This window comes from Trachurus japonicus, chromosome 21 (genome assembly GCF_045865225.1).
Source record: "Trachurus japonicus isolate A0001 chromosome 21, Traja_1.0".
Lineage (NCBI taxonomy): Eukaryota > Metazoa > Chordata > Actinopteri > Carangiformes > Carangidae > Trachurus > Trachurus japonicus.
Window position 1 is genome coordinate 26,339,811 of NC_140927.1, and position 16,728 is coordinate 26,356,538.

At 42.2% G+C, this 16,728-nt stretch overlaps 1 protein-coding gene across 1 annotated transcript in view; it reads left to right on the forward strand.

Annotated features, from left to right (window-relative positions):
- The window catches only part of man1a2 (mannosidase, alpha, class 1A, member 2), a 174,035-nt gene that overhangs the window by 147,360 nt on the left and 9,947 nt on the right, over nt 1-16,728 (forward strand). Inside the window, exons 10-12 of the mRNA XM_085766047.1 lie at nt 5,708-5,823; nt 9,175-9,394; nt 12,426-12,598. Of these exons, the coding sequence (XP_085622173.1) occupies nt 5,708-5,823; nt 9,175-9,394; nt 12,426-12,598 (509 nt within the window). The remainder of the gene's footprint in view (nt 1-5,707; nt 5,824-9,174; nt 9,395-12,425; nt 12,599-16,728) is intronic.

A 16,728-nucleotide genomic window follows, 5' to 3' on the forward strand; every position in this document is an offset into this window, starting at 1 on the left:
TTCATCCATGTAAATTCATTACAAACACAAAGCACCAGCTCATATCCTTGTTTTTTTTGTTTTTTCTCCTGTCGCTCCACCATCATTCGGAGGAGGTTTCATTAACTTCTTAATCAGTAGCAGAAGTGAAACTTTGTGGATAAACCCAGCTGTGACAGGCGGGGTCACGGAGTTTGTGGGTTTGAATTATGAACATTTGAGTAGCTGCAAAGTTCAAATAAGAAATACAGTATGTGATGCCTGTGTGAACTGTTTGAAAAGGTTGCATAGTGAGTGTGTGTGTGTTTGAATATACTGTATCATAGTGTATTAATCTGTGTGTGTGTGTGTGTGTGTGTGTGTGTGTGTGTGTTCTCTCTTCCAGTGTGTAGGTGTGTGTAGACAGTAGTTAAACCAGACTAATGAGGAATGAGGCTGAGCTCCTTCACTTAATGAGATCCTGCTGTGACTGACAACCTTGTTACCACACACTCCTCTGTCTTCTTATAATACCATGCTACCAACACACACACACACACACACACACACACACACACACACACACACACACACACACACACACACACACACACACACACACAGACTTCCCACTGCCTCTTTTTATAACACATGCACATACAGGACACTCTGTCAAAAACGCAATCTGGTAAAGTTCATCATCACTGACACATAATAAAAAAAAAATCTGCATTTGAATTTTTGACAGAGATCTCATTCAACAAAGTTCAGTCTGGTAAAGTTAAAGTTAGTGAATTTTATTTCTCTCCCTCTGTCTCCCAGCAGCAGCAGCAGCAGCAGCAGCAGCAGCAGCCAGTGAAGCCCAAACAATATATAATAAAGACTTTCAGGACTTTTCTGTCATAAAAGTTCCTAAAAAGTTTTTTTTTTTTTTAAAGTTCTCCTACAGTTTGAATGAGTTGTTAATTTCAGTAGATGACATAGTGATTCTGAGCACACTGGCTGTTAACATTAAATTAAATTAAACTAAATTAAAATACACATTTAACCTTACAGTGTCATGAAAAAATGTGGGCTCCCCAGGTCAAAATGTCTGTTAATGTGAACAGTTCAGCAAGTGGAAGATGAAATGATCTCCAAAAGGCAAAAAGTTACATATGACACATTCCCTTTACATTTTAAACACTATAATTTTTTTTAAAATCTTTTACATTTTCGCAATGACAGAAAAGGAAAAGGGCCCACTGCAAAGGTTTAGCCACCCTGCATAGTTAGTAGCTAGTAGCCCCCCCTTTGGAAACATCACAGTGTGTAAATAGTAAATATCTTGTCTGATACCTTGGTCAAAGTTATCTGAGAGCTCAAGTCTCCTGAGTTTCCCATTCTTTTGCAGGCTGCTGCTTTGTTTCCCTTTTTCACTCTAAAATTGTTAGACAACAAAAATAATATACTGATATTGCTTAAAAATATTGCAAAAGAGTGCTTCATGTTTAATATTATGTCTTTTGGAGATCATTTCATCTTCCACTTCCACTAAACTGTTCACATAAACAGAAATTTTGACCAGGGGTGCCCAAACTTTTGCATGATGCCACTGTATAATATGTACCACTCTATGTGATGCATGAATTTAACATGATCCAGAAAACAGAAGCTAAAACTCTGTCGTCCTTCACTGTCATCATGTTCCTGATGTGGTCGTGTCTTCTGCATTGAAATGAATTAACTGTCACGCTTGATAACGTATAGATGTTTTTAGCATTAGCTCATTAGCTCAGCAGCTCAGCAGCTCAGCAGCCTGCGCCCTTGACCTGCGTTGGAAAAACTAAATGACCGGGGTCGTGTTTTGAAGCCGTCTGCCTGCGCGTGTGCTCTCGTCTTTGCGGCGGCGGCGGCGTTGGTGGATTGACAGGAGCTCCCTGTGTGACCCGGATCCTTTTGATTGGCAGGAAAATGATGGAGAGGAGAGCGGTCGGGGGGAGTGTGTGTGTGTGTGGGCGGATGCCAAGTTGAAACGGCGAGGGAGGTGACTGAGGAACAGAGAGAGGAAGCGGCGGGACAAGAGAAAAATACAAAAAGGATCAGACGCAACTCGAATGAGCATTTCCTGCTCGACTTTTATATCTGCGTCGCCTTGTTATTTTCCCTCGTTACATTCAAACGCTGTGGTGTTAAAGGGCAGTCGGAGCTGTGGGTGGTTGCGTTGTTGTTGTCTCTCCTCTGGTCTGATGCTGTGTTTCCCACTTTCTTTGATTTCACTCTTACTTAACTTGGGTTTATTTCACCATTCGACACATTAAGGTCCTTATTCGAAACAAGTGGTTTTGCTTTCATGTGCCCAGATGCTCAGATGTATTTTCACATATTTTTTAGTGGAAATCAAACAATAGTTCACTTACTCAAAGGAGAGTGGGAAAACTCGACAGGACCGACAGTAAAAAAGTGTCAACTATCGACCTGAGGCTGCTTCTTTAGAGGCTTAAATTCAAAAATAGTTCATAGAGGAGCTTGTTAACAGTGTGATAGCGAGCGACACGTTCATAAATAGATTTAATCTCTCAAGTTCCCCAAACTTTTAAAGTGAGGAGGTTTATTAAGAGGAAACTCATTAAAGTTAAAAACAAGCTCATTAAAACAAACCACTTTACAAATCGTTCATGATATCTTTATCATTTTGTCACACTACTCAAGTTATGCAGATTTTTTGAAAAAGACAGAGCGATGCCATTAACAGCTGCTGTTGAATGTTGTAAATACTCTGGGTATTAAACATAAATACAATGACCAAGCAAATGTTAAAATCATGCAATCAACACATGCTAACTGAGAAAATTTAACAAAACATAAAACAAAATATAGAAATGGCAGAGGTCTGGTGTTTATTTCCCACCCCGGATAGAAAAATGTGAGCAGTCTTGATGCTGTATCACAGAAAACACTTTGTTTCATACACATGGATCATTAGCTGCCAAATAAGACAGACAGAAACAGTCTGTGTCATTGTGAGTGTGTTAGCGCCGCTGATGCTTCATGAGCACTTGAGCTAATTTTGTTATGAATCTCAAGTGAAGTAGAAAGAACAATGTTTTCCTCTGAAATGTAGCAGTATTTTTCACAGCTTCAACACACAGAATCCTGAATTCCTCAGTATCAAAAAGGCAAAAAATAAATAAAAAGATAGTAGCTTAACCACCACAGCCATGCAACAGACTATTAAAAAATAATAAAACTCTGTGTTCAAACTGTTGAAATGTCTCTACAACAAATAATCCTCCCTTGTCTCACTGATCGTGGCTGAGCACCATTTTTTGCCCAAAAAAATGTATTATATATTACAATTTATTTAGGATTTTTGGATTTATAAAAGTTGTTAGTAGAGGAAAGTGAGCTATTTATATTTTCTTATGATAACATAAACTACTGTATTTACACAGCTACATAGTCATATTTAGCAGTTCGATTGTGTTCATTATGTCTCCAAGGATTGTATTAATTACCTTTGTATTAATTGATACAATCTTTCATGTGTCTGATAAAAAGGAAAAAACCGCTAGTCATATTTAGGATTACGAAAATGAGTTTGCGAACGTTTGTTGACGTTACCCAGGAGAACTGTGCCAGATATTGTCAGAGTGTGTTGTTGAGACAGAGACAGGTCTGGAACAAAGTTCATTTTCTTCTGATTCTGTCCGTCTGAAATTTGACATTTTTGTGTCAAAATGTTCAGAAGAGATGTGGCTTGTGAAAAATGAGTCCAATATTTACTTCGGTGACTATAGGGGCAAATGAATTGACCATAATCTGTGCTCACGTTCACTTCTCCCATTGGAGTCAAAAGACGCAAGACCTGCTGCTGCTGCTGCTGGTCTCCTAAAGGGGGCGGAGTCATGGTCTGCTGGTCTCCTAAAGGGGGCGGAGTCATGGAGAAACCCATGTGACACAGAAACGGGAAACTGACTCATCATGGGGCGTCTTGCTTCTTAACCGTCTAAATAGCTTCAAGTTAACCATAGAAACCAATCTCTTCATTATTCAACGCCTGATGATTGTGTTTTAGTCTCTTTTGCCCCAACAACACCACAATGTTTTATTAAAAACAGTTTAATTTACTATAACCTTAACATTATTATCGTATTAACTGACTTCATTTACAAATGCGATTAAATCTGTATCAACCAATAAGACGCCATCTTTAAATGTGCTTATTTTGAAGTAACTACATACACACTAATGTTCAGTTATTAGCTGTAATTTTCTGTGTCAATACACACACTCAGTCACCCACATGTACATTCGCAGCACATGGATACACACACCAGCGCACTCTGCCCTCAGCAATGTCTCCAAGGTTGTTTGTGAGGTTTTCATGCTCTCGGTGACAAAAGATGAATAATTCATATCTTCCATCGCCCCTTCATCTGTTTCGTTCTCTGCCTTTTGCGTATCCCTCCATTTACCTACGGGCATGTTATCCACATACGGAGGAGAATCTGCTCAGATGAGACTCAAAGCGCCTGCACAGATACTGAATATGATTATACTCAAAGAGCTGGAGAAGACGAGGGAGAAAAGATCCCAGCTCGCGTTCACAGAAACTGTTCTGTTCTGTTTCGAGAAATGGAAAAAACACGTTTTCAAAAACGTTCTTTGCAAGACTGCTTCCCCAACCTTCAAGAACATAATTGAAAGACTGAAATTTTCCTCCCAAAACTGAGGAATTTTACCCCCCGTCCACTAATTTGTTGAGGACTCTGCCGTCGCTTTTCTTTTTGTGGAGCACAAGAAACGCAGCACAAGGTTTTTTACAACAAAGAAAACACATGAAAAGACTTACTGACATAATAAAATCATGAAATTTTTAACATTAAAATATGCTAAATGTGGATAACCGACTGCATAAAATCAGTAAAACATCAATGTTTACAACAGAATTTTAAAGATATGTGGACCAAAGTGTAAAACTTCAGAGATGGTTAAAGGCTAAGGTGAAGATTTAGTTTCAAATTTCCTCTAAAATATTTAAAAAGTACATGAAAAGTTCATTTGTATTTTATCTCATTCATTCAGCTCCCGTTCACAAAACCATATTAACAGCAGAAAGTTCAGAGAGTTAAACGTTTACATGTATTATCTTGTCTTATCTTGTATTATCATCCATTGTGATGTGATTACGGCAGATTTTGGAGGCGTAAATGTCTTTTCTCTGCTGATATTGTAAACAATATTTTATGGGTCAGCGAAACTGCCCCTGAAATAGATCCATTAGAAATGAGATCAACGTCCCCTCTGGAGAGAAGAGTTTATTTTCACAGTGAATGCTGGCCAGAGTCCCATCTTCACTACGTGGCGTCCTGCAAATTAGGACAGCCATGAAAGCTGTGTAAACGTCCAAGAGGACAATCGGGGACGTTGAAATGTGAGCACATCAGGGAAAGGGTGAACAAAACGGGAAAGGAGAGGAAACATGCTGCCAATGTAATGTGGGTGTAGAGAGGGGGGAAAAAAGAAAAGAAAACCACCCAGGGCTCGGATAGATGCTTTTCATGCCATATGTTGCTTTCTGCCAAGGACTTTGAGGCAAAGTCGAAAAATGAATAATTCACTTTGGCTTTCTCATTTGTCTGTGTCTCGCTGTTTGTCCTTTTTTTGTTTCTTTTGCTCTGTCACGTTATCTCTCTTCTTTGTGTCCCTGCTCTTTTTTTATAACCATCCTTTCTCTCCCTCCCTCCTTCTTCCTTTCTCTCTACAGATCACACCTCCGTCGGAGGACTTGGGGACAGTTTTTACGAGTACCTGCTGAAGGCCTGGCTCATGTCAGACAAGACCGACACAGAAGCTCGCAAGACGTACGACGACGCCATCGAGGTACAGATTAGTCTGCTAACCTGGGGAAACATTTATTCTCACAGCAAAGTGGGCACTACATATAATACATGAGTTTTTAAAATGATGGCAGAAAAAATGTTGCAAGAAGATACAGAAAGATAAACCATCACAATGAAGACAAACTCAGAATATTAAATGCCTCATGCACGTGTTTTTGTCATTGTTAAGGAATAGTTCAGCATTTTGTCAAATTGGCCCATTGCCATAATCCCTATAGTCATAGCAGTAGGTTCGTTACCTTTAATTGTCGGTGCAAGCTATTTTTAGAACGGCGGAGCAGAGTCGTGAGCTGCTCAGAGCTACGCTACGGAGGCTCATTATGGGATTTCTTGGTTTCCCTCATCAAACTCATCAAATACACAATCCAACAACTCCACAACGCTCTGGTGGACAAGTTGTGAGCTGCACATTCACCACGCTATGAGATAATAACACAACGTTACAAGTCATTGCCAAAATGTTGAACTAAGTTTTATTTATGAATCCCAACATCATCATTTTTATGAATCTGATCCCCACATGTATATATCTAAATTTAACCTCACATGAAGAAAGCTGATCGCCCTTTTATCCAAGTTGAGAGTGAACCAGGGACACATTCACTAATGCATCAGGCTGCAGGCTGCACTGTTGTCAGGGCAACAGTCACCCACAGAAGCATTTCCTCATAAGCATTTTGCAGCGATGCTTTTTTGAGCTTTTATTCTGAAATGTGATGACAGGAAGTTCCTCAACAGACCTCTCTGAAGTAGTAGGCGTGTTATGTGACACATGAAGCAAAAAATAACACCAGTTTAGTAAATCAGTCAAATGCATATTAAATATGTGACTGTCTCACACATGTGAAAAGTGACAAAGCAAATTTTGGGTGCATTTTTTCCCGTTTCCTAAATTAGGACTCAATTCCTAAAATAAAACCTCCCCTGACATAAAACCAGGTGCGACCAGCTGCTCTCACTGAACCGCGGAGCCACAAATCAACCAGGTCCAGACCTGTAAACTCAGCTCTGATTGTAATTGTCTCCTTTTTTTTTTTTTAATAACTATCATTAATTTACCTCCTTCGCTGCTGACAGTTTTTTAATGCGGAGGAGAGAAAGTCAGAGCAGATTTGTCAGGAAGCAGATGTTGGCGTTCTGCAGCTGCGATGGAGATGTCTGTCAATCAGTCGGAGGAGAGGGAGCAGAGCAGATGCTGCGGAGCGAGAGGGTGACGGACGAGGCTGGATTTTAAACTCCTCTCTCACCCACTTTGCTCTGTTTTTATTCTGCCTGACCCTCCCTGACCCACACACACACTCAAACACACTTATACACACTTATACACATGCAATCTCAATGTCAGAGCCCCATTTGAACAACTTAACCCCATTAATAAATTCACTCCACTCATAACCTTCATTCACACTCGTGCTACAATAAAGTAAAGTATAAAGTAAAGTATGCCTTTATTCATCCCACGACGGGGAAATTCACAAGTTACAGCAGCAGTACATACAAACACACTCACACATGCCATGCACACTGTGGTGGACTGGTAAAAAAAATATAAATATAGACATTTATAAATATAGGGCAACCAAGATATTAAAGAAGTATAAAAATATAAATGTATATATGGCTAAAAAGTGTCAAAGTGCAATCGTGGATGAGGGGGGGGGGTTATTGCACATAGTGATGGGGGTTTTTCCTGGTCTGGCTTTCCTGAGAATAAACACTGTCACCAGCCGTTTTCTGAACTTATCTCTTCAAATGTGCACGTTCATACCCAGACATTCACATTTAAAGGGGAATTGCCCTTTTTTACAATCTGGACCTTATTTCTAGCATAAAATACGATCATTTACTCACCCAGATAACTTTAGTTTCATTACAAGTTGTTCCGACAAAATTAGCTCCAGCCGAGAGCCGCGTATCCGTATAATGCCTGGATGATGTCATCTCTGAGCGCTGCGCGGTGCAGCTAGTAGTCGTTTCTGTGTGTTTCTGACTTGTCAGAACAACATGAGCAGCTGGATGAAGTTCAGCTTCCACAGGCTTCCTCTCCTCAGCCTGGACTCACTAAAGCTCCGGCTAGTTGCGCTCAAAATGGACCCGAATGCCGAAGCAGAATGATTATTATCAGAATGAGCCGCGCGGCGCTCAGAGATGACATCATCCAAGTCAGAGGTCAGTAGGTCAACCTACGTGTTTCTCTGCAGATAATGTGTTATTTAGAGGCTGCATTGCGCTGCCCCGTGTACTCATATTATACGGATACGCGCCTCTCGGCTGGAGCTCATTTCATCGGAACGACTTGTAATGACACCAAAGTTGTCTGGGGGAGGAAATGATCGGATTTTATGCTAGAAATAAGGTCCAGAATGTAAAAAACGACAATTCCTCTTTAGGGCTGTCAATCTTCCCCCCAAATCAGGTTTGAATTTCTAACCCATTTTATGTTAAATATTCGAATAATATTCAAATTTTTAATGCGTGTGTGTGTTTTTTTTTTAAGCTCATTATAGGGGGGGGGGGGGCAGCGATGACGGTGGCGACAACGACACAGCAGAACGATCCTGCATAGGAGCTGTCCATGGTTACTTAACCAAAAGTCTCTAAGTGTTAAACAGAGAACTATGGAAAAATACACAAGTTATCTTGACGTGAACCATATGTTGCGGTAAAAAAAAAAAAAAAGGATCATTGATTCGGTGGAAACCCGGCTTCACAGCCCCCCTACTCTGGGCTGTATAGGCTACCGCACACACAAGTGGTCCGCGGATCGATCAATTAACGAAAAAAAGGTGTGTGTGTAGCGTGGGGACACATACGCACACCGTGGCAGCCGAATGAACGGGCAATTAAAAAACTCTGCTTTGAACCTGCAGCTTTACCTTGTGCACCACAACAACTGCATGTTGTTTTATCAACATGTGTAGCTACTACTCCGAACGTCGCGACGCACTAAGTTAATTTGCCTCGTTAAAAACGTTCGAACGTCAGTTTCCACCTTTGAATGTTCTCATTTTGACTAACATTCGAATTGTATTCGAATAGCGAAGTTCGTTCTGACAGCCCTATTCCTCTTTAATGCATCAGTATCTCCTCTCACACACACACACACACACACACACACACACTTATTATTCCATGCGTGACATCTGTCCACAATGTCTAAATCTGAGAACACGCCGCCTCTCAACTTAATTCTCCAGTGTCAACAACACAAATCTCTTGTGTCTTAATTTATTGTTGCCTTAAATGCCCTCAAACACACACACACACACACACACACACACACACACACACACACATTGACTCACTCTCACACTCCCTCCGTCCCCTCCAGGCCATCGAGCGCCACCTGATCCGCAAGTCCAACGGCGGCCTGACGTTCATCGGCGAGTGGAAGAACGGCCACCTGGAGAGGAAGATGGGACACCTGGCCTGCTTCGCCGGCGGCATGTTCGCACTGGGCGCCGACGGTTCCCCCGACGACAAGGCCGGACACTACCTGCAGCTGGGGGCCGAGATCGCACACACCTGCCACGAGTCCTACGACCGGACGGGTGAGAGACGCGCACACACACACACACACGCGCACACACACACACACTGGTTGTTGCATGACTTCAGATTTTTTAAAGTCGACTCTAATGTTATGAAAGTCGAGTCGACGTCGACTAGTCGCTGATGACGTCATTCATATTTTTCAGAAAAAGAAGAAAGGCCAGCAGCACTCGTGTCCTTCTCATAGTTTTTTTATTGCAAACTGCGTCGGTGCTAAAACACACAGACCGGTTTCAACAACGTCTTCCTCAGTGTGCCGACAGATGTTGTCGAAACGGGTCTGTGTGTTTTAGCGCCGACGCAGTTTGCAATAAAAAAACTATGAGAAGGACACGAGTGCTGCTGGCCTTTCTTCTTTTTCTGTAAGTGCAAATTTTGGCTGTGCACCTCTTCAGTTTTGTTCCTGAAAGTTTTTTTGGAGGGTGCGTGTTTTTCCTTGTTTTGTCATTCATATTTTTCCCATCATAACTAAAATCACAGGAGGAGGGAAATGCTTTGCAACAATCTGTATTCACTGACAAATTGGCAAAAACTACTTAATAATTTTTCAATATGGTTAAAATGTGCCTGGGGTTCCTGCAATAGCAACTCACGATATCTGGAACGTATTCCTGGAGTCATTTTTATCCCATTCCCCAAACCTAAGACATCAATAAACATAGGCTACTTGGCCCATGTGTACTGTATAACATATTGAGCTTAATAATAGGGTTTGGGGGTGGTCCACTAGGGGGAGCTCTAGGCATAGGTCAGGGGTTAACTGCAAAGTTTTGTTTGTTGTTGTTGTTGTGTGCAGTCCTCATGAGAAGTGAGCCTGTTTTTCCCTGGCTGTACTGAAGTGCTATTGAAGCTCATTCATCCTCCAGTCCACTCTCTGGTCGTGTTCATAGACAGAGAGGATCTAATACCTTCAAAATTATCTAGCAAACGTAACATTACCGCTACTAATGTCTTTTGAACTTTGTGAAGTTTTACGAGGAGAAACGGGAGATCGGCGGAGATTAAGCGTTAGCTTGTAGCTAACGTTAGCTAGCGTCGTTAGCTACTAGCTAGTGAGTGACCAAAACAATGATTTTTCCCCATTTTTCGGAAAAGTCGGGTAATGCCCGTTCAATCGCTATTGAGTCACGTCTGTCCTCTATCATGGACACTATTTTTATGATGTATAAGTTAATTAAAATTTTCCTTACAAGCAATTTAAATCTGCCTAATTTTCAATGGTTTCCAATGGGAGTTAACCCTTCCGTGACCATTGTTTGTCCAACCTAGCAACAGTAACCATGGGGGGCGGGGCCTTGACAAAGGGTCAATTAGTCCACAGAACAGCAGGTGGCTACAGTATATAAACAACAAGTTGTAAATCAGTTTGTTTTTTATAACATACACTCCTATACTGTATAAATGCAAAAGAAAATACTGTAGCTACTGTCCGTTAACAGTTTTTGTTTTTCGATCCTGGTTGGTTGGTTGTTGCTGTTGTTGGTTGTTGTTGTGCGCGACGTAAAGCTGTCGATATGTGTGTACTGTATATCTATGGTCGATATGAGTTGAGTTTGTTTTGTTTTTTTTAATTGCCGGCTTATTCGGCTGCTGTGGTGCGCTAGTGTTTTTTGTGTTTTTTGTGTTTTTCTCAATGAAAAGCGGTGCACTAGTGTTACATGCTACTTTTAACAATCCGCGGAGCGATCACGGATCAACACTGATCCATTGCACCACTACTGGCTCTCCCTCTCCCTCACCATCATCCTCGTCCTCACTTTGGACACTCTCACCTAGAATAGAATTAATAACCAACCAAGTTTACCAAGGCTGTGAATTCAGCAATAGAAGTCAATTTAAATCAATAAGGGTGACGGATTATTTTCATTCAGCCACTCAGCTGTTGTTTCAAGCAGCTCTTCTCTTGTACTGTCACATGATCAGAGACTAGTCGACGTCAAGCTCAAAACGTCATTGTGGAGCAGTAAAGTCGACTAATCGACTAGTCTGTGCAACCCCTAACACACACACATACAAACACTGATAATGTGAATAAAAGCAGTGATGACACAAAAGATCTGAACTTTAAAAGACTTTGTGCATCTGACTAAGGAGTTTTAGCTTCATTATAGATTCACAGGTGAGTTGGTCATTTTATTTATTCATCTTCCTTTTGGCAGGTCGTTCATTCTCAGTAGCTGGAAGCGTAAATATCAGTTCAGCAGAGACCTTTAAAAACACACACACACACACACACACACACACACACACACACACACACACACACACACACACACATCTGCTCAGGATGTTTTCTGATGAGCATCAATACTTGTCAGCAAAGAAACACCACCTGTGTGTGTGAGTGTGTGTGACTTTGCATTATGGCTGTAGGTGCAAGTGTGTGTGTGTGTGTGTGTGTGTGTGTGTGTTTTAGTCACAGAAAGAGGAGAGGTTGCCGTGGCAACAAATGAAGATGAAAGGAGAGAGCTTTTGTGGCGAGGGAGTTTGATAGCAGCGGTCAGGCTGTCGAAAGTCGGCCTGTTACTTCTTAATGAGCCGTCACTCAGGGAGACCAGAGTGTGTGTGTGTGTGTGTGTGTGTGTGTGTCGGTGTGTCGGTGTGTGTGTGTTGTTGTTGTGTGTGTGTCGTGTGTGTTTTCAGAGAGACAGTCCTGTCACCACCTCGTCAGCCTCTCAGTAATTTTCCACAGTTAATGCTCGTCACATTTAATCAGCAGAGAACAGCGCTTATAAAAACATGAAAAACCAGTAGAAACACTGGAGCTACAGGGTTTTTATTGCTCTAACACACACACACACACACACACACACACACAGATGCACAGCGGACACACACACACACAAGCACTAATTCATATCAGCTGTGATGTATAACCAACGGCCCGTAAAGACAAACAAGGAGCGGAGGATAATTTGTTCCTCTTCCGACCTCTTGTGCTCCTCTGTTCCTCTTCCTTCTTTCACACCTCCATCTTTCTTTCTTTCTTTCTTTCTTTCTTTCTTTCTTTCTCCTCCTCTCCTCTTCCAGTGCTGAAGCTCGGCCCCGAGGCCTTCAAGTTCGACAGCGGCCTGGAGGCGGTGGCCGTGCGTCAGAACGAGAAGTACTACATCCTGCGGCCGGAGGTCATCGAGACCTACTGGTACATGTGGAGGTTCACCCACGATCCCAAATACCGGCAGTGGGGCTGGGAGGCAGCACAGGTAATTACACTTGTGTCACACTATAAAACTGCTTAGTCATGGTTTAGGTTATTTATTTATTTATTTATATTTTAGCTTTGTACAGTGAGAACAAAACAGGTAGGATCTGGCGAGACATTTGTTGAACTTGCTCTGCAGCACAAAACGATTCTCCCAAATGAACGGGAGGTGAAGCTTTGGGAGTCGCTGGCAGTGTTAGATGGAGGACAGCTGGGGGAGTCTGATGACTCCATGAATCATCAGCTCTGCAGACGGAGGAGGAGGAAGAGGAGGAGGAGGAGGAGGAGGAGGAGGAGGAGGAGGGGAGGAGGAAAAGGAGGAGGAGTAACAAGTCCCAACATCCAGTGGGTTTCATGGGAAATAGATACAGAGATCTACTGTATTTTCTGAACTACAAGTCGTGCTTTTTTTTGTAGTTTGGCTGGTCATGTGACCTATATTTCGAAGCGACTTATATATCAAAAATATATAAGTCTTCTTCTTACTCGTTTTTTATATTTTTCGGATGCTCTAAATGCGACTTATATATGTTTTTTTCCTCTTTGTGACGTGATTTTTTTTGACAGATGCGACTAAAACTCCGGTGCGACATATAGTCCGGAAAATACAGTAGTAATGTAAAGACATGAACCTAAATCAGAATGTTGGGCACGTTATCTTTAAAAAGTAATTATTTATAGTTACTAGTTATTTTCCCCAAAAGGTAACTGATTTAGTAACTGAATTACTTAATTATAAAAGTAACTGATAAATTAAGCGTATAGCGTTAGTTCTGGCAGGCCATGACGTCAAGCTCTAATCAGCACAGCGTAACTGTCTTCACCTGTGCAGGTCAGCTGATGGCTCAGCTGACTCCCCTATTGGGGAACTGCATTCAGGGCGCGCTGTTTAAACTGCTGTAGCCCGACGTCACCTCCCTTGCTGCTGCTGCTTCCTCTGCCGGCTTTTTTGCAAGACGGGCTCCCGCATGAGGGAAGGATCGCTGGTTGTGTTCGTGCTCGCCCTGCTGCTCCCGATGTCGTCGCCCCCGTCCACGATGCGGACCCGCGGCGGCTGGCGCGGTGTCGTGTCATGGGGCTTCAGCGAAGCTCTGGAACGGAGGACGCCGTCTGCGACGACGGGGGAGGGGGGGCTCCTTCTCTCCGTCGGGGCTCTCACCTGGCAGGTGGGGGCGGCGTCACACACAGCTGTTCCATTGACCGGCGACGGCTGATTCCGGGGCTGTGGAGTTTCTGTTTGCCAGCGATGCTGCCAAGCGGTCGGAGCGTCACACAAGGAACCGTTTGCTTTATTCTTAATTTGCGCTGGGTTTCAACCTCCATAGCGATAATACAGAATCATATTTGGCATTGAATTATTCACTGACGCAGCTCCTTTTGCGGGTTTTGGGGGGGTTCGTCTATTTCCTTTTAAATGGGCTACATTTGTTTCCAACTTAAATAGCCTCCTGACATCTCTTGTTGCTAGAGGGTCAGGGATTTGCCGGCGTGGTCGTTTTGGGGGGTTTTCTTTGCTCCCTGTTTTCTTGTCTGTAACAACATCTATTGCACGTCTGTCCGTCCTGGGTGAGGGATCCCTCCTCTGTTGCTCACCCTGAGGTTTCTCCGATTTTTCCCTGTTAAAAGGGTTTTCCATGGAGTTTTTCCTCAGTCGATGTGAGGGTCTAAGGACAGAGGATGTTGTTACGATGCCATGTAAAGCCTTTGAGACAAACTGTTTGTAAAAACGGGCTATACAAATAAAATTGCCTTGCCTTACTGCGCCTGTCAATAGAGCATTCTAGATGCACAAAAAGCTATGAGCCTTTCATCGTAAATAATTGATTTAATATTATTATTGTTATTATTATTAATAATGGTTATTATTATTGTAAAAATTATTATTGTTAAGAGGTAGCGTGTGGCTTATTCCCTATTAAATTTTATAGGCAAAAAATTATTTCCATCCTAGATAGCCTCCTGGCATCTCTTAGCAGAGGTTCCAGGATTTGCCGGTGTGGTTGTTTTGGGGGTTTTCTTTGCTGCTGCGCTCCCTGCTTATGCCGTTCATGATGGCTCGTGAAGGGCAGGAAGGTGCTCTTCCTGCCTCAGGCTTTCCACGCAAGCGCGTGGAAGAGCAGGGGGTCCCAGAACAGTACCATACCGCCAAATTAAACTGTGCAAGTAAATAAATATTATTTTGACATAGTGGTCCTGACAGAAATTAAGCGTATAGCGTTAGTTCTGGCAGGCCATGACGTCAAGCTCTAATCAGCACAGCGTAACTGTCTTCACCTGTGCAGGTCAGCTGATGGCTCAGCTGACTCCCCTATTGGGGAACTGCATTCAGGGCGCGCTGTTTAAACTGCTGTAGCCCGACGTCACCTCCCTTGCTGCTGCTGCTTCCTCTGCCGGCTTTTTTGCAACCCACCTCCGCCCCAGCTCCTCCTGTCATTATATCTTGTTGGTTGCTCTGCTCTGTCTGGGTTTTCTTTGCTGCTGCGCTCCCTGCTTATGCCGTTCATGATGGCTCGTGAAGGGCAGGAAGGTGCTCTTCCTGCCTCAGGCTTTCCACGCAAGCGCGTGGAAGAGCAGGGGGTCCCAGAACAGTACCATACCGCCAAATTAAACTGTGCAAGTAAATAAATATTATTTTGACATAGTGGTCCTGACAGAACCAGCAAAAGTAACTATTGCGTTACTGTTTTATAAAAAGCTCAAATATGTCAAATTACTTGTACTCGTCGCCCTAACCCCCCAACCATAACCCTAAACTCTCGTTTAGCTTTTTTCCAACTAGTTTGACTGAAAAGAAATGAGTATATAGCGTAAACTTTAAAGCAGAGATGTCAAACATCGCCAGAGGGTCCGATCTGGCCCGCAGGATGAATTTGCCAAGAGTGAAAATTACATAGAAGCCAGAAGAGGCATAATATTGTTCAAATTGCAAGTATGTTTCTCAACAAATTTTTCATTATTTATAGGTTATTATGCTGATTTGCTTAGATCAAACATGGCCCCTTAACTAAAATGAGTTTGACACCCCTGCTTTAAAGGGTGACAGGACTTCTTCAGTCAAGTAACAGAAAGTAACGGCACATTTTATTGTCAGTAACGGCGTTATAGCGGGAAACAGTAACTTACTCCTTACTAAAAAAAAGTAACACCGATAGTAACGCCATTATGTTATAAAGCTGTTAACCCTGTCATCTGTCCGTGACACAACACTGATGTCACTGCATTGAGAAGATTTGATTGGCTGCGGTGGTGTTTGTGGAACCTAAAAGTTTAAATGTGAAATTATTTCAGTCAGGCAGCAGGTTTACAGACGACAGAAATGCAGTTTAATCACCTCGTTTTCATCTGTAACCTTGTTGTTCAAGATAATTCAAAGATCGCTGAGTCCAACTTTCTCATGTGCGTGTCGTCGTGCTGCTGCTGCCGTCAGCAGAGACTCGACTCCTGCAGCACGAGGTGATGCATTTAAAGCACCGTTAATGTAAACACAGATGGATGAAAGAACCAGAGCAGGTGGCACCGGTTCAGACTCTGCAAAACACTGCTCTTTTAGTTTTTCTAGTTATATAGTTAGATATAGAAATATGATAAATAAATAACATTTCCAGTGCTCAGTTAATGTCAGATGTCGAGTCAGGTGGTCAAAATATGTCTCATTATGAGTCTTGATTGGTCTTTTTTACTAAATGTTGCCAGTAAAAATAACTTTTTTCATGCTTTCTGCTTTTGATATTATTCAAAAAAGCGGATTATGCAGCCACACAGTAAATTAAAGGACGTGTCCCAGTGGTTTTCTCTCCTCAGGTCTCTGAAACATGGAAGATTAGGATTAAAATTCACCTTTATTGATCCTTTATTGAGGAGATTAAAAGTAGGGCTCATACTGTAGGTGAAAAAGTAACAACTAATATATGGCACAATTAATAGGAAATAATATAAATACTATATTAGCTCTGATGTCAGTTCTGTACATTATGTTATATAAAAAGTAAAGCACATGCAGGTTTGTGTCCATAATACTCACATGGTTGATTGAGCTGCTGGTGTGTGAAACCTGTACCTGTGGGTGGATGTGAGGACTGGCGAGTGTTTCAGGTGTTATTATTGGTTATTTATTCCTTTCTGTGCTTTAAT